The 25,195-nt window shown below is 33.6% G+C and overlaps 2 protein-coding genes, 1 non-coding gene and 1 pseudogene across 7 annotated transcripts in view; 3 read left to right on the plus strand and 1 right to left on the minus strand.

The window, feature by feature from the left end:
- The window catches only part of UBA3 (ubiquitin like modifier activating enzyme 3), a 20,425-nt gene extending 14,568 nt beyond the window's left edge, over positions 1-5,857 (plus strand). For both annotated transcript variants that reach the window (XM_006917480.3, XM_006917481.3), the window contains exons 11-17: positions 3,205-3,258; positions 3,766-3,802; positions 3,889-3,970; positions 4,298-4,398; positions 4,521-4,584; positions 4,680-4,734; positions 5,067-5,857. In XM_006917480.3, the coding sequence (XP_006917542.1) occupies positions 3,205-3,258; positions 3,766-3,802; positions 3,889-3,970; positions 4,298-4,398; positions 4,521-4,584; positions 4,680-4,734; positions 5,067-5,155 (482 nt within the window). In that variant the 3' untranslated portion in view covers positions 5,156-5,857. The remainder of the gene's footprint in view (positions 1-3,204; positions 3,259-3,765; positions 3,803-3,888; positions 3,971-4,297; positions 4,399-4,520; positions 4,585-4,679; positions 4,735-5,066) is intronic.
- Positions 599-717, plus strand: LOC112484353 (annotated as a pseudogene).
- Positions 5,858-7,758: 1,901 nt separating the features above from the next.
- The window catches only part of TMF1 (TATA element modulatory factor 1), a 31,922-nt gene continuing 14,485 nt past the window's right edge, over positions 7,759-25,195 (plus strand). The window contains exons 1-9 of one of the 4 annotated variants that reach the window (XM_015593757.2): positions 7,759-8,125; positions 10,318-10,391; positions 10,556-11,767; positions 13,489-13,592; positions 14,214-14,340; positions 16,063-16,168; positions 21,956-22,098; positions 22,341-22,507; positions 22,786-22,942. In XM_015593757.2, coding sequence (XP_015449243.1) covers positions 7,984-8,125; positions 10,318-10,391; positions 10,556-11,767; positions 13,489-13,592; positions 14,214-14,340; positions 16,063-16,168; positions 21,956-22,098; positions 22,341-22,507; positions 22,786-22,942 — 2,232 coding nt within the window. In that variant the 5' untranslated portion in view covers positions 7,759-7,983. Of the gene's footprint in view, positions 8,126-10,065; positions 10,166-10,317; positions 10,392-10,555; positions 11,768-13,488; positions 13,593-14,213; positions 14,341-16,062; positions 16,169-21,955; positions 22,099-22,340; positions 22,508-22,785; positions 22,943-25,195 lie in introns of those variants that run through there. The other 3 variants (XM_015593759.1, XM_006917482.3, XM_015593758.2) reach the window with 3 other exon arrangements.
- On the minus strand, positions 23,954-24,072 carry LOC112484509. Its single transcript, XR_003048035.1, has one exon. It is a non-coding gene; the product is annotated as a 5S ribosomal RNA (ribosomal RNA).

The raw sequence follows: 25,195 nt of genomic DNA on the forward strand, positions 1-25,195 counted from the left end.
ATTACGAGGAAGACTTTAATAAAATCATTGAATCTTATTTACTTTGGGTTGGAAGAAGACCCTAATGCATCCAAGTTGACTCATTCATTTTACCTTCACTGAAGAGCAATTTATCACCTCCTGGAGCAGTCTGTTCCACATTTGGACAAGACTGTTAGATAATTATTTATATATTGAGGAAAAATCTCCATCTTTAGTTTGATCTGAGTTTTGTCCCAAGATACACCATATATAAATCTAATTCCCTTTTAAGTAATAGCACTTAACATATTGAGAACAGTGATCACATTCCTTCCATATCTTTATCACTGCCATGAACCTCTCTAGTTCTTTTAAGTCTTTGACATGTTACATGACTTTAAGTCTCTATTATGTTGTTTTTCTCTAACTATATTTCAGTTATCCATACTTCTCTTAACTAGGCTAGAATGTAGCATTCTAGGATTGGTTTTATTTTAGATAAATAGCCTTCACATAATTCTGATAATTGATTCAGTCTTAGAGGAAAGCAGAGTTTTTTGTTTGTTTGCTTGTTATTTACCTTGATACTATACTTTTGATTTTTTTGAGGTTATTATCCACTAAAATCTAGTTTTCTGTCTATGGCCATGCCACCCTGAACAAGCCCGATCCCTTCTGATCTCGGAAGCTAAGCAGGGTCAGGCCTGGTTCGTACTTGGATGGAAGATCACCTAGGAAGACCAGGTGCTATAGATGTTAAAAAATAAATAAAATAAAATAAAATCTAGTTTTCTCCACATATACAATCGCTAAGCCACATCTGCCTGTCATAGACAGAGCAGTTTTGGGAGGCGGTAGTTTTGTTATTTTTATACTCAAGAATAGGTCCTAACAAATTTTCTCTTAAATAAAACCTGCTCTTCTCTCTCTAATATATTCTTTTATGCCCGCTAACTTATCTGTTCTTTCTAGTTTTATTCCACCTATTATCTTGATGATGATATTCTTGTAATCTCTTTTCCAAATAATTAAAAAATTTAACAAGACTGACATGGCAGAGAACTGACATCTGAAACATACTTCTGGTCTGGCCCTAAATTTTAGATTTATCTCATTTTGTTGATCAGACCTTCCTGAGTACTTCATATTTTTTTGTCTTGTTCACAAGGATGTCATGAAAGACCTTTCCAGGTGTTGTGCCGTAGCTTGGATATACTATCTTCCACATTTCCCTGGGTTGCCAAAGTAGTCATAGTAACTAAATGAGAACAGTCCAACATAACTTATCTCAGTGAACAGTCATAATGTTCAGTGTTAGTGATCAGTGCTTCCCAGTCTAGGTACTCACAGTTTATCCTTTCTGGAATTTTGTCCACGATCATCAGAGAGTTCCCAAGGTAGAACTTGGTCTTCATTTTGAAAATCTGCCATTGTCTTCGGTGATTATTTCCATAAATTTGCTGAGATTCTAATAATGTCATTTGAAAAGTTCATTCTTACACACTACTTGTTGGTTCCTATACTCCCCCTATTCTGACCCGCTTTGTGTTTTTTTTTAATGGTGACATTGGTTAACAAAATCCAGTATGTTTCAGGTGTATGATTTGTGTTCCTTGAATACACCAAGCTCATTTCCACTGTAGAGCTCTCCTGATCCTTATGCCTGGACTGCTCTTTCTTGAATTCCCTCAAGGCTATCTGCTTATCACTCAGATATCAATGTAACCAGTTCTCTTATTCAGCCGAAAATGACTTCTTAACCATTCACTGTTTTACCTTTTTACAATTCCTCAGAATTAATGGTAGCTTCATTTTTCTATGCAAGAAATATTTCATACCCCTGCTCTGGGACCTTTACCCTTCCTGGCTTACAGAAATACTCTTTCAAAAGCTTGATCTTTCTCATGGTTTAGATTTCAGCTCAAATTATCACCTCAAAGAGGTCTCCCCTGACCATCCAGTCTAATGGAGTGCTTCTACCATTGTCAACCCTGTAACACATACCTCATTTTATTTTCTTCATAAAACTCCTCATATTTGAAATTTTCCTGTGTATTTACTTGTGTGTTATCTCCTCACCAGAATGAAAGCTCTATAAGAGCAGGTCATTTTTTTCACTGCTACTCATCATAACACCTAGAACAGTGTCTGGCATATAGTACAGATTTGGTAATTGTCTGAATTAAATGAATTCAGTTCGTCCTTATCAGGAACTGTAAACTCATTTCAATATGTAGTCTTGTTCATTCTTCCATACCTTTGAGCAGGGCTTGGTGTGTGCTTTACAACTTGATGATTGAGGGATTTGACAAGGAGTACAGAAGCAAAATTAGAAGTGAAGTTCAGCTTTTTTGAAGGGTGGGGGACGGAGGGAGTCTTTATTATTTTGGTAATGCTCTTATTGGGCCATGTCTCTTTTTATCCTCATTTTTTGTGACAACCTGTTTCTCCTTTCAGTACATCCTACTATATGTGGTTCACTGGAGAACTTCCAGTTTAACCATCATTAGGTTAGCTCCTCCCTATTTCTTCTTCTCTGAAATTAAATGTAATCATATGGTCAGAATTAACATTTTAAAAACAGCTTTCCAGACTTCTTAACTATCTTCCTTTCACGTATTTGCTTTTTTTCTTAAGTTTTGGAAACCTTCCTACACCAGAAGTTACATTTTTCAATGCTCCCTCACACTTCAAGATAATTAATATGGCTACTTTTCTTTGAAGTTTTTGTTTTCTAAAATAAACAATTCAGTATAGTTATAGAATATTTATTTTGTACTTAAAAAAATTGTATAAGATGGGGCTTTATTCATTCCTAATCTGAATACTGATATGAAAAAAGGGTAAAAATAGAGAACTGTGTTTAATATTTTGTGTAGTACAAGTTGTAGAGCGAACCGAAAATACTGTGGGCCAGTAATATCTATTTAATCTTCACACTGTCCCTGGAACACAATAAACACTCTAATTGTTAGCTATTATTGTCTCATCTTTATAAGAAGCCTAGTGAAGAGTTGGTTTTTTTTTTTTTTTGGCTACTCTAACTTCTTTAAGCTTCTGAACATGCTACAAAATGATGGGAATATAAAAGAAGGTTACTTCATGCTTAAATTTAAGTCTATTTTGTGACTTGAAAGCCTGGCAAATCAAGTTATGAAATGATATTTAATAATTATACTGTCTAACTTAAGATACATGCTTTTTAAAAGACACCAACATGTTTTAATAAGTGTATTTTTTCAGGAGTAGTAAAACGAATCATTCCTGCGGTAGCTTCCACAAATGCAGTCATTGCAGGTGAGAAAAAAGGCCGCTGCTTAAATTTTGTTTCTTACCTTTAGTTTTTGATTCAATATCTAAATTGACATTTTTTTAGCCAGTTGATCTCAGAAAACTGGTGTTCTAGAATTTCATAACTTCTTGGGTGGATAGTATAATTAAGCTGTCAAAAAAGAATAAGCTATTGGAACTTGTATATATTTTGTCTTAACATTATGTCATGAAGTGTTCTGCAGTAGGGTGACATTTTAGTACCATTTCTTTTTAATTGGTATGACAGTCTGCTCATTATTTCAAAGAAGAGAAAGGAAAACATGTAATATTAACCTCACTTGGATTATGCAAAACAAATATAAAATTTGTTAACTTTTCCAGTTTTTTAAATATAAGATTATATATTAACCTATATTTTAATCAATAGGCTTGTAAATTTATCTGTTCTGATCTACAACTGACTTTTAAAAACTAATTTTAGTTGTCTCATTTTCATTAAGTTAAAACACCTCTGTTTTCTCCCTTCTTCAGCTGTGTGTGCCACTGAGGTTTTTAAAATAGCCACAAGGTAATGGGTTTCATTTTTAATGTGTATGTACTTCTCTGTTTTGATCTGGCTCAATTATTTAAAGATAAACATTTTTTTCATTACAGTGCATATATTCCCCTTAATAACTACTTGGTATTCAATGATGTAGATGGACTGTACACATACACATTTGAAGCAGAAAGGAAGGTTAGTATTATACTACTGAAAACTTTTTTGATAATGCATACTTTAATTTTTAAATATTAATTACTGATTAGAAATATGAATAAAATTGCCCATACCCTAAGTATTTTCTAACTTCCAGAAACCTAATTATTATATATCTTTTCTAGTATAGCTTGGAATAACTATATAACTAATTTAGGAAAAATGGCCTATGAAAAGCAGATTTTAAAGCATTAGAGTTTGTTTATAGGAAATAAACATGGTTATAAAACAACTTTTCATTTCATTGTTGTAAAGAGACTTATTGGTGCATCTGCTGCTGTGATTTATTGTGTTTTATATATGTAGGAAAACTGTCCAGCTTGTAGCCAGCTGCCACAAAATATTCAGTTTTCTCCATCAGCTAAACTACAGGAGGTTTTGGATTATTTAACCAATAGTGCTTCTCTGTAAGTGTTCTGGACTTTTGTTTTGTTGTAGAATAAGTTTTAAGATTTTAAAACTTTAAAAACTAGAATCGTGTTTTAAAAAGTGATGTTTGATGGTTTTTTTCCTTCATAATTATATTTAGGCAGATGAAATCTCCAGCCATCACAGCCACATTAGAGGGAAAAAATAGAACACTTTACTTACAGGTGATAAATGTTCAGTTTTTATTTATTTTGCAAAATTATATTAAAAACTTAATTTCATTTAATATGCTTTACATTAAAAGTATTTTGTTTTCTAGTCAGTAACCTCTATTGAAGAACGAACAAGGCCAAATCTCTCCAAGACACTGAAAGGTATTTTAAATGAATATATTTATTTACTAATCAATTTCTCTTTCTTCTTTAGAGAAAGTAACAAATGCTTCTAGATTTGATCTTAATACCCTCAAATGATGATATCATAATTACTTATATCTTTAGAAACAGTAATGGCATTAATTGCTCTTTTAGTAGAATCTTTAAAAATCTCTAAGAAGTCAAATATAGTATTCACCTGATTAAAGAGAACTGGATTTTGATATTTATCATGACCTTAATACTCTATAGTTTGGATATGTGTGTGTTGTTATCGTTTTCGAGATTTTTTTTTTTTTTTGCTTGGGTTAATTTTACTTTTTCTGTTTTAGAATTGGGACTTGTTGACGGCCAAGAACTGGCAGTTGCTGATGTCACTACGCCACAGACTGTATTATTCAAACTTCATTTTACTTCTTAAGGAAAATAAATCTGCACATAATAGAAAACTTATGGAAATATACTTCGTGAATGCTAAGAAATTTAATTGATTCATTTTTAGCATTAGTGTTGCTGGAATTTGACTTTTTATATAATGAGCCACTCTTTTTTAACTTTATAACTTTCCCTTGAACACAATTTTGGGGTTGATGCTTATAAGTATTTTCATTAATATTATGGTAAATAATGCCTGGAGAGAGATTATGAGCAAATGTATTGCTTCTTTTCAAGGAAGAGGCAAACACCCTCGTGTATGTGAATTTTGTTATTATGGTCAAAGAATGCATTCCTCAGTTTTCATTTGAGCACCCACATATGCAAAAGATATCCCTTAAAGAAAATAAGAAAGTTGAGTTTCAAATAACGTTAAATTTTGTAACGACATCTAGAGCATATTGAACATAGCCTACATCTTACTTGTTTAATATTCATTTAATTGTGGCTGTCCTACCGAATATTAATTACTGCAGAGGTTACCCTGTCCATAGTAATTTGTAAATAGTGTTATAGCTGAATACCTGTGCATGGAAATGGGAACTATTTTCATGTGTTTATTTACAGTGCCATAGAGGCCAATATGCACAACATTGAAACCAAGACATGGATGTTTAAAAAATTTAATGTTTAAACAGTTATCACTGATGCTTTTGCACTATTTATTAATAAAATCATATATTGTCAACTTTTCTCTCTGAAACTTTTTAAAATATATTAAGGATAGTTAATAGTTCTGTAGTTCTGTAGTACTTTTGAAATGTGCAGCAGGATTATACACAATTTTTATTGTACTTAGATTAAAAATTTTTCATTTAATTTTATTGTTAGTTTCATGTATACAGAACATTGGTTAGGCATTTATATAATTTATGAAATGATCCCCGAATTAATACTTTTGCCACAGTAAATATCTACTGATTTAATTTGCCTAACAATACTGTAATGAAATGGAATAACTATTTATATTAAGGTCTCTTAAAATGTCCCCCCCCCCCAAATAGAGTAAGGCTTAAAACAAAATCAAGCATAATTACTGTAAAATGAGTTTTAGTATCAGTGTGGGAACATGTAGTATGTGTTTTCACTGTTCGTTGTTGACTTAGATGGCAGTTTTCTATTCAGAAGCTCTGATTACATGTCATTGGGTTAAATTTTCATTTATTATTCTTTCTAGCTCCATATTGACAAATGATTTTAAGATTCATTATAAAAGTATATGGGATAAATTTCTCTGCTTAAAAATATTTAGTTACAGATTCAGTATAAATTTTTGAATATGAAGGAACTAACATTCAGTTCTTTATACAGGTGCAATAATAATTCTCAAAGTACCCTTGTGAAGAAGGTGACAGTATCTCCAGAGAGCTGAATAGTTTTAGAAAGTTTAAGTCATTTACTCACAATTGTACAATTAGAAGTCTTGGAAGAGGGGTTCCAACCCTCATCTACCCCAAACCCCCTTCTCAAGCTACTTAGATAAACAAGTAACCTGAATTATTTATTGCTACTTGTGTAGATTTAGTAAACTGCAAGATTTTCAACATGTAAATTTTTATTGAAGTTAAATAAAATTATTTAAAGAACATAAGGGCAGGCAGAGTTTAAATCTGATTTTTTTTTTTTTTTTAAAGAAAAATAAGCCCTTATGATTTGGTTCCTTGCAGTGGGGTAAAGTGTTGAAATATAAGGGACAGACGGGTTAGGTAAATAACCACAGCAGGAAGGGTGTAATAAGAGAATGTAGTAAGATCTGTGACAAACTGGAATGAAAAGTATTTGTTAAAAGGGCAACCACTTCTGTTGACTCTTCCATGTTATTCATATTTTTCAAAATCAGCTAGAAATTGGATTTTTATATGAAATATAGCCTTTTAAATTTGGTAGAATTTTATTTTTAACATTATAGGGGCCAAAGCAAACAGGTACTGACTAGATTAGGAAGACCACCAATTAGATTTCTTCATATAGCTAAATGTTTGAGGAGTACACACAGCAAAAGTTGTATTTTAAATAATATGCACAATACACATTAATTGAGTAATAGGCTTATTAGTGCTTCCCAGGTTTGTTTTGGCTGGGGCCTAGAGTGGACTTGTAAGGGAGGGAAAGATCGTGCCTTCTTTACCCATATTCTAGCTTGCAACTCACTGTAGAAGATGGCTTTTTACTTCCATCAGGCTGGAGCAGGTCTTTTATACAATGTCTAGTATTTTTAGGCAAACTGGAACTCAAGATTCCTCCTTAAGGCCAAGTTAACATAGAAATGATTAAATATTTGAGGTAAAGTGCTAAGTAAGAGAAATGCGAGTCCCAAATTTCCCTATGGCTCGCAAGACACTAGCTCTTAGTACGTGAGCTATTTTCTAGGAAGGAACCCACATGAAAACTCGTTTGTTCCTCGCAAAGGAATCAGCCTCTGCTCGTAACTGCAGTTTTCGGGTGGCTGAGAAGACCTGTGGATAGAAATTGTTCCGCGTTCCTCGGTAACTAATGGCAACTTGGTTCCCGGATGTGACGTCAACGTTCGTCTTGTTTTTCCGTCTATCGACGGAACTCGGGGCTCCGGGATTTGGTTGGTGTGTACGTGGAAGAAGCCGGCGCATGCGCAGTCCAGTTCTTCGTCTCTTGTGGGAAGGGCGAGGGTAACCTCCCGGCTTCGGGGGAGACTTCGGGTCATGGGTACCCGCTAACAGAAGCCGTCGAGTGGAGAAGGGAGCGAGGTTGTACCCCTCCCCAGGCCTGCGCCAGTCAGCCTGACCCTCGACCTTCCCGCTTGGTGCTGCCGCCACCGCTGTCGGCTGAGGAGGGAAGATGAGTTGGTTCAACGCCTCCCAGCTCTCCAGCTTCGCTAAGCAGGCCTTGTCTCAGGCCCAGAAGTCCATCGACAGAGTCCTAGACATCCAGGAAGAGGAGCCGAGCGCCTGGGCGGAGACCATTCCTTACGGAGAGCCGGGTAAGGAGAGGAGCAGCCTTAGGCTCCTGCAGGCTTCTCTTCTGAGGTAAACAAACAGGTGAAGGGGTGTATACAGGGATCCTTCCTCACGAGAGAGTTCTGAGGAAGTCATTTCTCCCCGGGGCATCCTCACAGGTTTATTTTGTTTCCAACTTGTCTTCGCTCTTTTGCCGAGGGAAAATCCGTCCCCATGTTCCTCGTTGCCTGTGGCCCTGGGTGCAGGTTTTGCGGGCCTCAGATGAAAGGGACTTTATTTGATGGTCTTGTCCCCACGCGCTCCCTGGACGGAGCTCCAGTCACAACCCTCTGGAATCGCTGCACTCTTGGGACCTGGAGCCAAGAACCGAAGTACATCAGGGACAGGAGGAACAGTCGCTAACATTAAGGGAGCATTTTGTGCTTAGTAGCGCGTAATGTGCTTTTTATGGCTTTCTCATTTGCAAAGCAGCTCCTCGAGTTAGGGTCTCTTATCCGTGTTTAACAGAAACGAGGCCCAGAAAGGGTAAGTAACTTATAGGCCACTCAGCGGGCAAGTGGCAGAATATGCTGCAAATACTACCCGTGGACACTGTGGCCCAAGATTTTGGGCTTGCATCACAGTTTATTTCCAAACAGGTGAGCTTAATCTTTCAGCGATCTTCCGTTGCTTTTGGCTCTAAGTCTAAGGAACAGTTTAGCATATTGGTGTGTGGGGTAAAGATTTGCAGATTTGGGGTGCGTGTGACCTCTGTGAAAAAGAGTAAGTTATTCTTGACTACTCCTTTTTGGGTTTTAATTTTAATTTTACATCGTCGAAAAAAGTCAGTACCTAAATTTGAGGTATCTCACTTTAAGACATTTTGGCCTATGTGTGTATATATGTCATGCTCTTATTTTTACAAGATTTTTACCTTGTTGGAGTAGCTCAACTTCCTTTGACATACATACCCCACATTTGAATTATTGAACTTTAGAGGAGACAATATAAGTTTTAAATATAAGGATACTTATTTTATGAAACCTGGGGCTTGAATTGTTCTATATAATTCATTTTTTAAAATAGGTTATCCAGAATAGACTTAAATTTTAATGAAATGCCATAAATGTTTGTTGATCGTCTATGTTTTACATTGCCATCATTACAAGATTATCAGTCTTCAGTATGAAGTAATTTATGTGGATATCAGATAATGCTAGGATTTATAGAAAACATATCTCTAAGAGTCAACATTTGACATGTAGTTCCTTAAGATGACTCAATAAATTAAACTAATTAGCCAACTTAATCTTTCTTGTTCATTTTCATCTTTAATTTTGGTTTTCTACATTTCTTAAAATTGTTTTCATATACTAAACAAATGGATATAAATTATGCCCCTCTAAACTGAAGTTTTCTACATACCTCCAAAATCATTTTAAAGGATAGACTCTTAGGAGCTTTTAGGTACTTGTGCTCTCCTCACCAGCTTCTAATTTTGCATAACTTATGATAATTCTGCTCAGCCACTTTTGAATTTAGAAAAGGCAGAATTTTTTAAAAATGCTTTAAATATTTTAGAGACTATGCCATTTTTTTATCATTAGGTTTTTTTAATAGTGTATATTTCTATGACTGATACTGTTTTTTCCCACACAAAAGTTATTTTCTCCTTAGTATTTTTAAAAATCCTAGTGTAAACTGCCATTATTTCTAAAAGCAATAATTCTAATAAAAATGCCCATTTCTGAAATTCATATGACCTAATTGCTGACATAACTTGGAATTTTGGAAGAGAATAAAACTTTCTCATAAAATGTGAGTTTGGAGAGTGGGACTTGGAGAATGAGCTTGTCATTAAGTGGATGAAAATGAATTTGTCCTTGAGAAGTTACTGTTCTCATCAGTTTACTTTGATCTTTGGAAAAGAACATTTGTTAGAAGTATTTTAGGTTCAGTTTTTGATTGTTGCCCTCTTGTCTAGCACTCAACTATATATTTTTTATTGACGTTACGAGAATAAAATTAAGATGGAACTCTCTGATCAGAAGGTAGCAACAATTTGCCATGACTGCACATGACCTGTAAGTGAAGATACTGTCTGTTGTGAAATGCATCATATATATCTTGGACTTAGCATGGGTTTTATAAGATACCATTACTTTCTTAATTTGTTGTGGGAGGGAATAACATACTTGCTTCTGGTAGGCCAGAAGTCTTTTATCTTTGTTCCTAGTTCCTCTTGGACAGTTCCACACTACTTCCTCTCTTGAAGGCCCAAAGTTAACCCATGAACTAATTAATTATGTGGTAAGTAAGGAGTTTAAGAGGTGCAAATTATAGGTTGAATTCTATAGATTTAAAAAAAACCATTTATATTGACTTATATAAATTATAATATTAATTTATATTATAATATAATAGATATCCTTTTTAAATTTATTTATTTATTTATTTATTTATTTATTTTTTTGGTCGAAGAAGTAAGTCCCCCTGTCAGTGGAGGATGGGATACTTCAACCTGGGGGTTAAAATCAAAGACCGAACCTCAGAGTCAACCAGTAACCTCTCCTAAAGCAATTACAAAGCCAGTTCAGAGAACTGTGGTAGATGAATCTGAAACTTTCTTCAGTGCCTTTCTCTCTCCAACGGATGTACAGACCATTCAGAAGAGCCCAGTGGTATCAAAACCGCCAGCTAAATCACAGAGACTAGAAGAAGAAGTGAAAAACACCTTACAGGGATCCTTGCACACAGGACAGTCAAGAAGAACAGAAACAACTGAGTCACAAGTAAAAGACCCTTCTCTTTGTGTATCATCTGGGGAAACTCTGGCAGTAGATACTCTGTCATCTAAAACTGAAGGCAAACATGAAGAAACTGTTAATAAAGAATCTGATATAAAGATGCCAACCATAAGTTTGAAAGTATCTGAGAGTGTAATTAATGTGAAAACGACTGGAGAAAATGTATCTAATATGTCTACACAGTCTCCTACAGCAGAAACAAAGGATGTGGCTTCTGAACCTAAGGAACAAAAACATGAAGACAGACAGAGCAATACACCTTCTCCTCCTGTTAGTACCTTCTCATCAGGTACTTCTACCACCAGTGATATTGAAGTTTTAGATCATGAAAGTGTAATAAGTGAGAGCTCAGCAAGTTCGAGACAAGAGAATACGGATTCAAAATCAAGTCTTCACTTAATGCAGACATCTTTTCAGCTTCTCTCAGCATCTGCTTGTCCTGAATATAATCGTTTAGATGATTTCCAAAAACTCACTGAAAGTTGCTGTTCTTCTGATGCTTTTGAAAGAATAGACTCGTTTAGTGTACAGTCATTAGATAGCCGAAGTGTAAGTGAAATCAATTCAGATGATGAATTGTCAAGCAAGGGATATGCTTTAGTACCTATTATAGTTTCAACTCCAAAGACTAAAATAGTTGAATCTGTTGAAGGAAAATCTGAGCAAGAAGTAAATGAAACATTAATAATACCCACTGAAGAAACCGAAATGGAAGAAAGTGGACGAAGTGCAACTCCTGTTAATTGTGAACAGCCTGATATCTTGTTTCCTTCTACACCAATAAATGAAGGACATACTGTCTTAGAAAAGGTGACTGAGCAGTGCAAAGCTACTGAAAGTCAGCCAGAAGCACTTTTTGGGAAGGAAGATGTTTGCAAGGTAACTAGAAATTCGAAGGGGATTTTGGATATGCTTTCAGAGATTAAATCATGTGTTTTTAATATTTAGTGATGCATCATGATTTATACTGATTAAAAAATAGGTATTTTGCCATTTAAATGTGGCATTAAGGACTTTAAAATTTAAGAGTTATTCATAATAAATTATTTGAAATTTCTCCAAGGCAACTATTGTAGTAACATAAGTTGATATTTCAATATAACTAAACCTAAAAAAGCTTTCATCTTATGCTTTTGCTGTTGAATCCTTAGCATCTTATAATTCTGTTATACTATGCTCATTAATTCGTCAGTTTGCGAAAGACTGTCTTTGTATATTAACAAATATCTTCAACTTCTTTGTAGATAGAGAAGCTAAAACAAATCTATTTTATGGGTTTCTTATATCAAAACATTTTTTGCATGTTCATGTTATTTGTAGCAAATCTTAAATGAAAAATTTAGTTTTTAGATTAATTACTAATGTTTTTCTTGATGTTTTGTTCCCATTTCCTTTTCTCTTTTATATTATTTTTGATATTTTCTTTTGATAGCTATCTTCAGAAAGGGAAATGTTCAGTGAACAAAGGCATTGCTTAGGAATGACAAATTGCTTCTACCTAATACGTATAAAAGGAAAGTGGTGTAAATTTTTTAACTAACATTAAGTCACAGTTTTGGTTTTCCCTATGATTTTTTGATATAGAAATTGAATTGAATTTGGCATCTTTAATAAACTCTGAGATATAGGATGTCTTGAAGAAATATCCTGTAAGTGCCTGTATTGAATTACTTAATGTTAAAGAAAAAGAAGATTTTCTTGCCTTGGTTTAATATTATTCACAAACAAAATGCCATGCTGTAGCTTCACCTAGCAGTTTGAATTTCTAGAAACCAATACTATTTATTATCAGTAAGATATTTTTGAACTATTTTCGTAAGGTAAATGATTTCTAAATTAGACCTAAATCAGGTAAGAATTTTTTTTTTTTAGTGCAAAAGGCACATTCCTCTCCCTTCATGCATGTTTATCACTGCTTCAGCAGGGCCTAAGGAATAAAATATTCTAACCATTCCTTTTTGTTTACTTAATACAGATTTTTTTAGAGATTTTAAAATTGCATGCCTATAGTTTTTCTAAAATTACTTTTATTTTTAAATGCAATGTATCATAAAAAAATTATATGTTACATTTTTGGGTTAAAGAATAATATAGAAAAACACACTTGTTTGTATATCCACTACCCAGCTAAGATACCTAGAACATTGTTAGAGGCTTTGAAGCCCTTTTATCTTTTTTGATTACATCTCTCTCTCTTCCTCTTTTGGTGGGACATGCACACTGTTCTCAAGTTTTTGCTGTTAGAAATAGCTCTAAATGTTCCTGTATATATGCAAGAGTTTTCTAAGGCATACCTAAAAGTAGAATTTTCTACATCAAAGGGTATGTAGATCTTCAACTAGATATTGCCTGATTGTTTTCCAAAGCAGTTTACTAATTAATACTCCCACCTGCTATGTGGTAGTCCTCCTACCAGCTAGCTATATTATGAGTTCTTGTACTGTGTTTATTATGTTCCCAATATTATTTTTAATTCTTTTTATGAGCTAATACTTTTTTTTTTATTATAGTGATTAGGTTATGTTTTTAACCCATCACCTGCATATAGAAATGGTTTTTTAAAGTTAAATGTTTGACTTTTGTGTATTCTCCTTATCCAGAGACTTGAATTTCTGAATGAGAAACTCGATAAAAGGGAAGCTCAGTTATTATCTCTTAGTAAAGAAAAAGCGCTTCTAGAAGAAGCTTATGATAATCTGAAAGAGTAAGTATTTTACAAATGTGAATAATTTTACACATCTTATAAAGCCCATATACTTGGTTATTATTTAAATTTTTTTTTAAATTAAAATGGTTTATAATTTAACTTGTTTATAATTATTGAAATTTGAATAGCATTTCAGTTCTAACTTTAGAGATTTCTTTTCTCCTCACATTTTCTTTACCATATTATCTTTGGCATTGAAGATAGGTGTTTTCCAAAAAAAACAAAAAATCTCTTTTCCCTTATTATTTATAATCTTTTAGTATTAGAGATGTAAAACATGTCTTTAAAGAAAACTGTGATATTAAAAAAATGAGTATTGGTGTACCTTAAGAGGTGATTGGTAAACTGTGACACAAGATTCAAAAATGAAAAATTTAATTTCCTTTTTTTTATTTTTACATATCAAATATTGTGACATTTTCAGTTATGAATAGGTTTTCTTTGAAGTGTTTTAAACAGGTGATTTTTCTTTGAAAAGTTAACAGACCTAAAATCAATCTATTTTAGTAAGGTGTGTGTTGAAGACAATGATATTTTCATTTTGCAAACTGAACTCATCTTGTTACCTTTGGAATATATAAATAAGTGTCCTCAGTTTCGGTGTTATTTTAAATTTAGTGAAATGTTCAGAGTGAAAGAAGAAAGCAGCAGCATTTCTTCCTTGAAAGATGAGTTTACTCAAAGAATTGCAGAAGCGGAAAAGAAAGTTCAGCTAGCCTGCAAAGAGAGAGATGCTGCTAAAAAGGTAATGGAAGTTTAAAATAATATTAAATCATAGAGACATAGATTTTTTTTGAGATGTGCCTTCAATTTTGATACTTTAAAAAATATTAAGGAAGTACTTGTCTATATAACTTATGTATAAGTTCTTGCAAGATACATAGCAAGGATCCCTAAAATAATTTTTGTAAATGATAATCCTATCAAAATAAATAACACTTAAATCTAAATGGCACTATATAAATAAAATTTATCTTTACTCTCATTTATTATTTTCCTACCACTTCAAACATATTACATATGCTGCTTCAAGTCAAAATAATTTTAAAATAATTTCTAATTGTTAGTGACTCTTAGAGGCATAATATTGATTTATTCTAATGTAGAATTTCTTAACCTCAGCACTATTGACATTTTGAGTTGGATAATTTTATGTTGTATGGGACTGTCCTGTACATGGTAGGGTATTTATTAGCCCAGGCCCCTTCCTAAAGATGATAGTATCACCCTCCCTTCCCCATTTTCTACCCCAATCACCAGCGCCCCCTGCCCGGCACACATATCACTTGTGCTAATTGAAAATGTTGCCAGATGTTGCTAAATGTCTCCTTGGGAGCAAAATTACTCCTGGTTAGGAACCATTGTTCTAATTCTTATAATTTGGAATAGTTGGCTATTTCAGAAATTGGTAACCAACCAAGTTTAGTAATTACCTTAAGTGATGAATTTGCTTTTCTAGTGGTAGAAGACAATGTCAACTATATAGTACTAGTTGTCAACTATAATGTACTATATAGTGCAACTATATAGTACTTATCTATAATAAGTTATAGATAGAAATGAATGAGCAGTTTGGAATGGTATCACAGAGGATGAATTCTGACCAGGGAAATGAGGACGGTTTTGTGGAAGATATGATGGTCTTACTGGACCTTGATATTTGAATCAAATTTTGATAGTTGGAAAGTGGATAGCAATGTTGTGGGTGGTTAGAGGATGGGCATTGGGATTCACAGACCTGGTTTCAAGTCATAATTCTCCACTTTAATAGCTCTCTGACCTTCAAAGTTTACTCAGTTTTTCTGAGTATTAGTTTTCTTATTTACATAGTTGAATGATACAAGTGCCTTCCTCATAGGAATGTTGTGAGGATTAAAGTATGATTTAAATACCTAATGTTAGTTTTTTTACCTGTTTAGTTTCAGAGCATTTCTTAAAACCAGATTTTAACTCAGAACTCTTCACATACTTTTCCATTAGTTTTAAAAGGTAAACTACCTCCTTGACATGTTTCTGCTGAATCTCTGCTTTATTAAAGTAGATCAAACTTTATATAATTGTTTTTCTGCCATTTCACAAACACACTTGTAAATGCAGTGAATTTTAATGAGGAAAAGTCATACAGTGAAAGATGGGACGTGTACTCTTTGAAATGTTCCAAATATAATGTTTGTAGAAAATGTATGTAGAGATATTCAAGAAGGGTATTGAAATGTAACTTATTCTCATTTACATTTCCATATTAAAACCTGTTTATGTCTGAATTCAGGTTTTCTATAACATTTTCAAAGCTATTTCCTTAGTCTTAATTAACCAAGGTAATAAATCTGGCTTAACAGGACAAAATTTATGGATTCTTATCAACAATATGATTATTGATGACTTTTTTGAATATGGAAAAAAAATTGAAAAAAATTTTTTCAATGAAAAGTAATTCTTTATGGTATTTACATTTTTTAAAAATTAGGAAATCAAAAGTATAAAAGAAGAACTTGCGACTAGATTAAATAGCAGTGAAACTGCAGACCTACTGAAAGAGAAAGATGAGCAGATCCAAGGGTTAATGGAAGAAGGTGCGTATTTAATTGATTATGAAAAATATTGTATAAACAAGAAAAATACTTGCAACATAACTGGCTGTAGCTTCCTAATAAAAAAAATATTGGAGCAAGGAAGGTTTGGACTTAAATTTCAGAAGTGGTATGTGACAGTGTATGGAAAAATGGGGAGCAAGATTTATAGAGGCAGAGATATATATCTGTAACATTGTTTCTAGGGAGGTAAAATAACTCCCTGAAAAATAGAAGTTTATGCTTCCTGAGGAAAGCTTGTAACAGGTTTTAGAGCTTGTCATTTAAACCAAGATATTTGAAGGTTATAATTCTGGAGTTTTTATAGTGTCTGAGTCTCTAGTTTGGGTACTCTATGGTATTTTGTATTCGTCTGGCATTTGATAGTGATTTTTCATTATATCCATGTTTTAATTTTTTAGTTATTAAGCACTTTTCTATGGAAAGGTTTATAATAAGAGTTATAGAAATTAAAGATTCTTCATGACTTAAATTCTTACAAATAGACACTAAAATTAGTTTATGTAATACATGAAAGAAGAGAGTTTTGGAAAAGGAGTTTAAGTGAATTTTGATTTTTCATTTCTTAAAGTTTTTCTAGTTAAAAGAACAATACTTGCTACTTGCAGTAAGTTTTGAAGTTATAGGAAGTATATGAAGAGAGAAAAAATAAACCATAATCCAATTTTATAAGAAACTATTAATTTCTTTTTGTCCCTTTATAATGCATTTTAACACATTTTAAACATAATTAAGATCATATATCTAATTTGCAATCTCCCTTTTACATTTCCCTATGCCATTAAATACTTTGATACCATTATTTATGGCTATATTAAAGTCCATTATATGGATATACCGTAATTTATCTTACTGTTTTCCTGTGTTGTACATTTGTTTCTAAAATGTTAATATTATAAATAATAGTGAGTTGAAAATTTCTGTGCTTAAGTCATTGAACATTAAATGAATTTCCAGAGTAAGTATTTGAGAACAATTGGAAACAATCACTTTATATTTAAAAATTAGTTTTACCCAATTTTTCTTTTTCATTTATTAAGCTAATACTTCACAGTTAGTATATCAAATATTGTGTTCGATACAGTAATAAATACAACACACTCCATGTCCTTCAGGAGCTTTCAGGGTTTTTTCTCCCTGTCTTTATTGAAGTATAATAGAAAATTAATTGCTTGTGTACACTTCAGTGAGATCTTTTTTTCAGTTATAGTTGGCATACAATAATATACCAGTTTCAGTTGTATAGCATAGTGATCAGAGATCCACATAACGTGCAAAGTAATCACCCCACTAAAACTAGTACCCCCTTCCCCCTTACATATTTATTACAACATTATTAACCACCTTCCCCACGCTACGTCTCCATGTCTGTTCCACAACTATCCATTTGTACCTCTTAATTCCTTTACCTTGTTTTGTCCACCTCATCCCTCTTCCCATCTAGTGTCCCTTTAAGTAGTCTCTGTATCTACGAGTTTATTTCCACTTTTGTTGTTGTCGTTGATTTTGTTCTTTAGATTCCACATGTATGTGAAATCATGCGATATTTGTCTTTCTCTAGCTGACCCATTTCATTCAGCACAGTACCCTCTAGGTCCATCAAGGCAATATCTTTACTGTCCCCTTCCTTTTAGTCTGTGTGTGTCTTTTAATCTGCAGTGAGTCTCTTGTAGGCAGCATGTAGGGATCTTGTTTTATCCATTCGGCCACTCTGTCTTTTGGTTGGAGCACTTAATTCTTTTCCACTTGAGGTACTTGTTCATAGGAATGTAGTTATTACCATTCTTTATTCCTGTTTTTGATACATGTGTTTTCTTCTTAAAGAAGTTTCTCCAACATTTCCTGTAATACTGGCTTGGTGATGATAAATTCTCTTAGCTTATTTTTGTCTAGGAAGCTCTTTGTCTATCTTTCGACTCTAAATGATAGCTTTGCTGGATAAAGTATTCTTGGTTGTAGCTCCTGGGTTTTCATTACATCGAATATTTTGTATGAAGTCCTTCTGTCCTGCATAGTGTCTTTTAAGAACTCAGCTGCCAGTCTTATGGGTGCTCCCTGTAGGTAGCTGCTTTTCTCTTGCTGCTTTTAAGATTCTCTCTTTATACTTAACCTTTGGCATTTTAATTATGATGCATCTTGGTGTGGGCCTTTTTGGGTTCTTGGTTTTTGGGACTCTCTGAGCTTCTTGATGTTTTATGTCTATTTCCTTCATTATTTCTTCAAATAGCTTAGGTTAGGGAAGTTTTCCTTCATTATTTCTTCAAATACCTCTTCAAGGTCTTGTTTTCCTTCAGGTACCCCCATGACAGGGATATTTTTACATTTAATAGTGTCCCACAAGCTCCTCGAATTATTATTATAGTCTTGGCTTCTTTTTTCTTGCCATTCTGATTGAGTGTCCTTGGTTTTCCCATCCTCTATATCGGTCATTTCATCCTCTCCTTTATTCACTCTTGTTTATTCCATTTAATATGCTTCTCATCTCAGATAATGTGTTCTTCATTTCTGACTGGTTCCCTTTTATAATTTCCATTTCCATTTTTATGTTTTTTATCTCTTTGTTAAAGTTCCACTGAATTCTTCTACATTTCCTCTAAGTTCATTGAGTATCTTTATAACCAGTGTTTTGAACTCTGCATCTGTTAGATTGCTTGACTCCATTATTCCTGTTCTGTTTTCTCATACAGTTCCTGCTTCTTTATCTTCCTATTTTGGCTGCCTTTCTGTGTCTATTTCTATGTACTAAGCAAAGCTCTTAAGTCGCCCAGTTTTATTAGCATGGCTTTGTGTAGCAGGTGTCCAATGGCACAGCCCTGAGAGGGGTTCAGCTACTCAGCTGCCACCAGTGTGAGTCTTGGAGCTGCTCAGCAAAGAGCACTTGATTCCCCAAGGACATACCTGGATGTGGCTTGGGTGGGCAGCAAGTTGGGGGAGGCGGAGTTTCAGGGAATCCTCTGGGTGGAGCAACCTCTGTAGCGGCAATGAGTCTGTGCACTGGGAGAGCGGAGGGCTCAACAGAGGAACAGTGGATACTGCCGGCACTTCTGAATCTCGCCTCAGCGCTCACTTCAACACCTGAGTGTCCTATAAGTTCTTAGTGCCCAGTGCGCAGCCGAACTGACACTGGTGCTCAGAGCGAGCAGGTCCATCACCTTGAAAGTCCGCTTGTGGATGCGGCCCCTTTAAGAGGCGTCTGCTGCTACCACTGCGCAGCCTCTGTCCCATTCAACCGCTTAGGACCAGGCAGCCTCACGTCCTCGCCCCATCCTACCTTCTGCCATTGTAGGGTGATTTCTAAGGTTTCTCCCTAATTGTATGGCTTGTTCACCTAGATTCCAGGCAATTTTTCCTTGCTATTTGCTCCTTGTTTCTGTCACAACTTTGATTTGGTCTCCAGAGAGATGAACAGAACCTTTGTCATCTATGCCAATTTTTTTTTCGCCCCTCAGGAGCTAACAGTTTAATGAGAGGGAAATATGAGTACAAAGATAATTACAAAACAGTCTAAACACTAAAATAGAAGAATGAAGGAAAAATTGATAAAACAATTTTTATCTCAAGATGTCTTGAAGTCAGTAACTGCCTTGTGTATAATATTAAGGGAGGGCTAAGTGCATGGTTTTACTATTTTTTAAAAAGTTATTTAAAGTATTAATATCAAATGTTACTATTTTGGAATTTAGTCAGGGTGGGCTGATGTTTTCTTTTGCTTAATGAACTTCATTTTAGAGAAAATGTTGATTTTATATGGAAGTGTTTACATAGGGCTTCCATATTCCCCAGAAGTATTTTTAAATTCACAGCTGAAAAGCTAAGACTCAAAGCCAAAAGCACATCATAGTAAATAATTGATTGCTTCATTACCTTGATTCATCAACTGTTAACATCTAGCTACACCTCCACCATATCTTTCAGTACACACATGTACTACCCTTTTGCCAGACCTTTTGAAAGTAAGTGACAGACGTCATAAATTCCACTCTTAAAATCTTTCTTTTCAGCTTTATTGAGGTATAATCAATAAATAAAAACTATATATTTAAGGTGTACAACGTGATTTTTTTATAATAGTATAAAAGAGTTCGCACTTCTCCACATCCTTGCCAATATTTATCTTTTACCTTTTTGATAATAGCTATCCTACCAACTGTAAGGGGATATTTCATTGTAGTTTTGATTTGTATTTTCCTGATGATTAGTGATGCTGATCACTTTTTCATATGCCTGTTGGCCATTTGTCTTCCTTTCAGAAATGACCGTGACTTTTGCCCATTTTTTAACTGGCTTATTTATTTACTTTTTTGCTATTGAGTTATATGAGTTCTTTATGTATTTTGGATATTAATCCCTTATCAGATGTATGGCTTACAAATTCTGTAGATTGTCTCTTGTTTTCTTTGCTGTGCAGTAGTTTTTTAGTTTGATGTAATTACACTTGTCTATTTTTACTTTTGTAGCCTGTGCTTTTGGGATCATATCCAAAAAATCATCTCCAAGACCAATGTCAAAAAGATTTTCCCCTGTATTTTAGTAGTTTTAAAGTTTCAGGTCTTAACATTTAAGTCTTTAATCTAGTTTCAGATGATTTTTATATTTGGTGCATGATGAGATCCAGTTTTACTCTTCTGCATATGGAAATCCAGTTTTCCCAGTACTAATTATTAATGAGATTATCTTTTCCCCATTGTATGTTCTTGGCATCTTTGTTGAAGATCCGTTGACTGTAAATGTGTGGATCTATTTCAAAACTCTTTATTTTTTTCCATTGGTCTATATCTCTTTTTATACCAGTACCATATGTTTTTGATGGCTATAGCTTTGTAATATGTTTTGAAATTAGGAAATGTGATACCTTTGGCTTTGTATTTACTCAGGATTGCTTTTACCATTTGAAGTCTTTTGCGGTTCCACGTGAATTTTAGGGTTGTTTTTATTTATTTATATTTTGTTTGTTTGCTTTGCGTATGTGTGAAAAATGCCCTTGGAATTTTGATAGTATTGCACTGAATCTTTAGTCTACTCCTAAATTCTTCAGTCTGCATCTCCCAAGGGCAAGTACATTTTCCTTCACAGGCACATTGTAATCACACATAAGAAAAATCAGCATTAATTCAGAAGTATATTCCAGCATATATTTTATCATTTATTTCAATTATCTCTAAAAATACCTTTATAGCTGGTCATTTGTTGTGCCCCAAGATCCAGTCAAAGTCTGTTCATTGCATTTGGTCAGTATGTCTTCTTTGTTTTCCACCAATCTAGGATAGTTAGCTCTTCTTCAAAAAATTGAAGACTTTGTTAGAGTCCAGGCCAGTTGATTCTCAGAGTACCCCACATTCAAGAATTTGTCACTTTCTTCATGATTAGATTCAGATCACATGTCTAATAAATATGATATTGTGTACCTACCATTCCATTAGTAGATACATAGTGTTAGGCTGTACCACAATTGGTGATGCCAAGACTGAATGTTTGGTTAAGGTGGTGACTGCCAGATTTTTCCAGTGTAAAAGTACATTTTCCCTTTTGTAACTAATAAGTAATATGTGGAAGTGATTCTTTAAGACTATAAATATCCTGTTTCCCACCATCCTTCCACCTAGTAATTTTATCATTGATTCTTGTCCAAATCACTTTAACATTGGTGGTTACAGTATTGTGATTTTAAAAATACTCTATCATTTTATATTACTGGTTAGATAAAACATTCTGTTTGAATTCTTAGGGAATCGTTATTATTTGAATTTATATATTTTTTGCCATTGCCAGGAGAAAAACTTTCAAAACAGCAGCTGCATAGTTCTAACATCATTAAGAAATTAAGAGCTAAAGACAAAGAAAATGAAAATGTTATTGCAAAGCTGAACAAAAAAGTTAAAGAGCTAGAAGAAGAGTTACAACATTTAAAACAGGTGAATATTAGTCATTCTCTACATATATATTGTTATTACTTGGTATATGAAGAGTTGGCTATGGTTTATAAAACATTTTAAATGATTTATTGGGGTATATAATTTTGAAAGGATTTTCCCAACAATTTAATAAATGAATGCTAAGATTTTTCTTTGTTATTATAACACTTGGATTCTTGGAATACAGTTATTTATCAAGACCTTATTTATTGAAAAATACTTCAATCCGTTTAATGATATAGGTCCTTGATGGCAAAGAAGAGGTCGAGAAACAACATAGAGAAAATATTAAAAAACTGAATTCTGTGGTTGAACGCCAAGAGAAGGATCTTGGCCGACTTCAAGTAGACGTAGATGAACTTGAAGAAAAGAACAGAAGTATTCAGGCTGCTCTTGATAGTGCATACAAGTAAGAAAATGAGTAAATATCCAACTCATTTAATATCAATTAACAGAGCAAATGTTGAAAAAAACCCTTTTTCTGTTATCACTAACAACGCTTATAAACTTAGCTGTATATGAACTTCTAACTATTCAGCAGGGATAGTCCTCACTGCAGTCAGTGTTTATTATGTGGTGAACTCTTCCTCATTTTGGATATCATGGAAGTCATGGAAATTTCATAACCTTGGCCATGTAGTTCACTGTATATTATTTTAAATAAACTTATCCATCTAATTTTTTAAGAGAACTTACTGATCTCCACAAAGCCAATGCTGCAAAGGATAGTGAGGCACAGGAAGCTGCTCTAAGTCGTGAAATGAAAGCTAAAGAAGAACTTTCTGCAGCACTAGAGAAGGTCCAAGAAGAAGCCCGTCAGCAGCAAGAAACATTAGCCATTCAAGTAAGCAACAGATGCTGAATTTAAATTAGTCTTTTAAATCTTTGTGCTTCTACAAATTGAAGAATCCATTAGTTTGAATCAAACCTTATGTAGTGGTACATGTGTTATTTCCTTTATAATGCTGTTGGGCATGTTTCTTAGAGTACTGGATTATGCCAAACTTAATCAATTATGTATTTTTGTAAACTTGTTAAAACAGTGCTTACGTTGTACCAGTATTGCTTAATATTTTTGTGAATTTCAGATTTATCTGAGAATATTATGAGAGCTAAGGACCCTCTTACCAGAGAAATGCACATAGCAGATAAATACTAAATATTGCATATAATTTCAGGAGAATCCATGTAACTCCATGGACCTCAGATGAAGGCTGAAACCTGAAATATGTCAGGCTTTGTCTTATAGAATCATCAGATGATTGATGTTTGAGTTTTTTACACTTTTTGTTATGAATAATTCTGCTATAAATATTCATTTACAATTTTTGTGTGAACATATAATTTAAACTATCTTAGATATATACCCCAGGTCATATGGTAACCTCATATTTAACTTTTTGAGGAACTGACCAACTTCCATGGCAGCTACAACATTTTACATTCTCCACCAGCAATATATGAGGATTTCAGTTTCTCTACATTCTTGCTAGTATTTGTTATTATCTATTTTTTTTTCAGTGTATGAAGTGGTATCTGATTGTAGTATTGATTTACATTTCCTCAGTGACTAATGTTGAGCATCTTTTTATGTGCTTATTGGTCATTATATATCTTTGGAGAAATTTATTCAAATATTCACATCTTTTGCCTGTTTTTAAATTCAGTCATCTTTATTGTTTGTTACATATTCTTTGTACGAGACCCTTATCAGATGTAGGATTTGCAAATACTTCCTCGCATTCTATAGGTGTTCCTCTGTTTTTGTTTTTCTTTTTAGGCAAGGCAGTCCTTGGTTGAACTCACAGATTGCAAGGACCTTGTCAGCTTGCAATCCTTATTCTTCATTTTTTTACGCCTACAGTACCTGGTCTTCCTAGGTGGTCTCCCATCCAAGTACTAACCGGGCCCGACCCTGCTTAGCTTCCAAGATCAGACGGGATTGGGCTTGTTCAGGGTGGCATGGCCATAGACGCCTCTATTTTCTTGATGGTGTCTTTTGAGGCACAAAAATTTTTTTAATTTTGATGAAGTCCATCTTACCAACTTTTTCTTTGTTACTTGTGCTTTTGGTGTCATGTTTAAGAAGCTGTTGCTTAATCAAAGGTTATGGAAATTTTCACTTGTTTCCTTCTACGAGTTTTATCATCTTTGTTCTCATATTTAGGCCTTTTGCATGTGAATACCCAGTTGTCTCGGCACCATTTGCTGAAAAGATCGTTCTTTCCTTATTGACTCCAATCCACTTTTGAGTTAATTTTGCATGAATATATAAAACATTTACATGATACCACAGCTATATAACAAAGCATATTGAGACATTTGCTTCCAACTTAGCCCCTCCCCATTCCTTATATTTCCCTATAAGTCACCATTTTATTAGTGTTTGTTTTTTTTTCAGTGTTTCTATTTGAAAATGTGAGAAAAAATACATTTTCTCTACTTTTACTTATATACCCTCCACCAACATATATATACATTTATATACATATTTATTTGTATCTCCATCCTTCTTACATAAAATAAAGTTTATTATTTATACTGTTTTAGAGCTTACTTTATTTACTAAATAAAATATCTTGGTTATCACGCTGTAGTAGAACATAGAGCTTTTAAAGAAATTTCTTTTTACAGTTATAATGCTTCATTGTGTGAATGCATATACTATTGTTTGATCAGTTCTTATTGATGGATATTTGAGTTGTTTTCAATATTTTGGTATTATAAATCACTCTGTGGTCCATACACCACATGCTACCCCCTTATGTTTTTGCTACTGTATCACTGGGATGAGGAAATATTAATATTTTAAATTAAAAATACACTAAAACAGTAATAAAGAAAAATTGAGAGAAAGACTGTGGGACTACCATTTATGAAACCATCACCTTTTATAAGTACTGTCAATTTTGTGTGTTCTTGTCTTTATTGCCATGTACCTATTTTTTATATTTGATATTGTATATTATATAGTTTTATCATTTAAGATTATATATTTTTACATGTCTCACATCATAACTTTTAATGGGCATATTCATGTATCAACATTTGCAGAAATAGATTACTGCTGGTGGATATTTAGAATATTTAATGTTTT

Source organism: Pteropus alecto, unplaced genomic scaffold (assembly GCF_000325575.1).
Source record: "Pteropus alecto unplaced genomic scaffold, ASM32557v1 scaffold75, whole genome shotgun sequence".
Taxonomy (NCBI): Eukaryota; Metazoa; Chordata; class Mammalia; order Chiroptera; family Pteropodidae; genus Pteropus; species Pteropus alecto.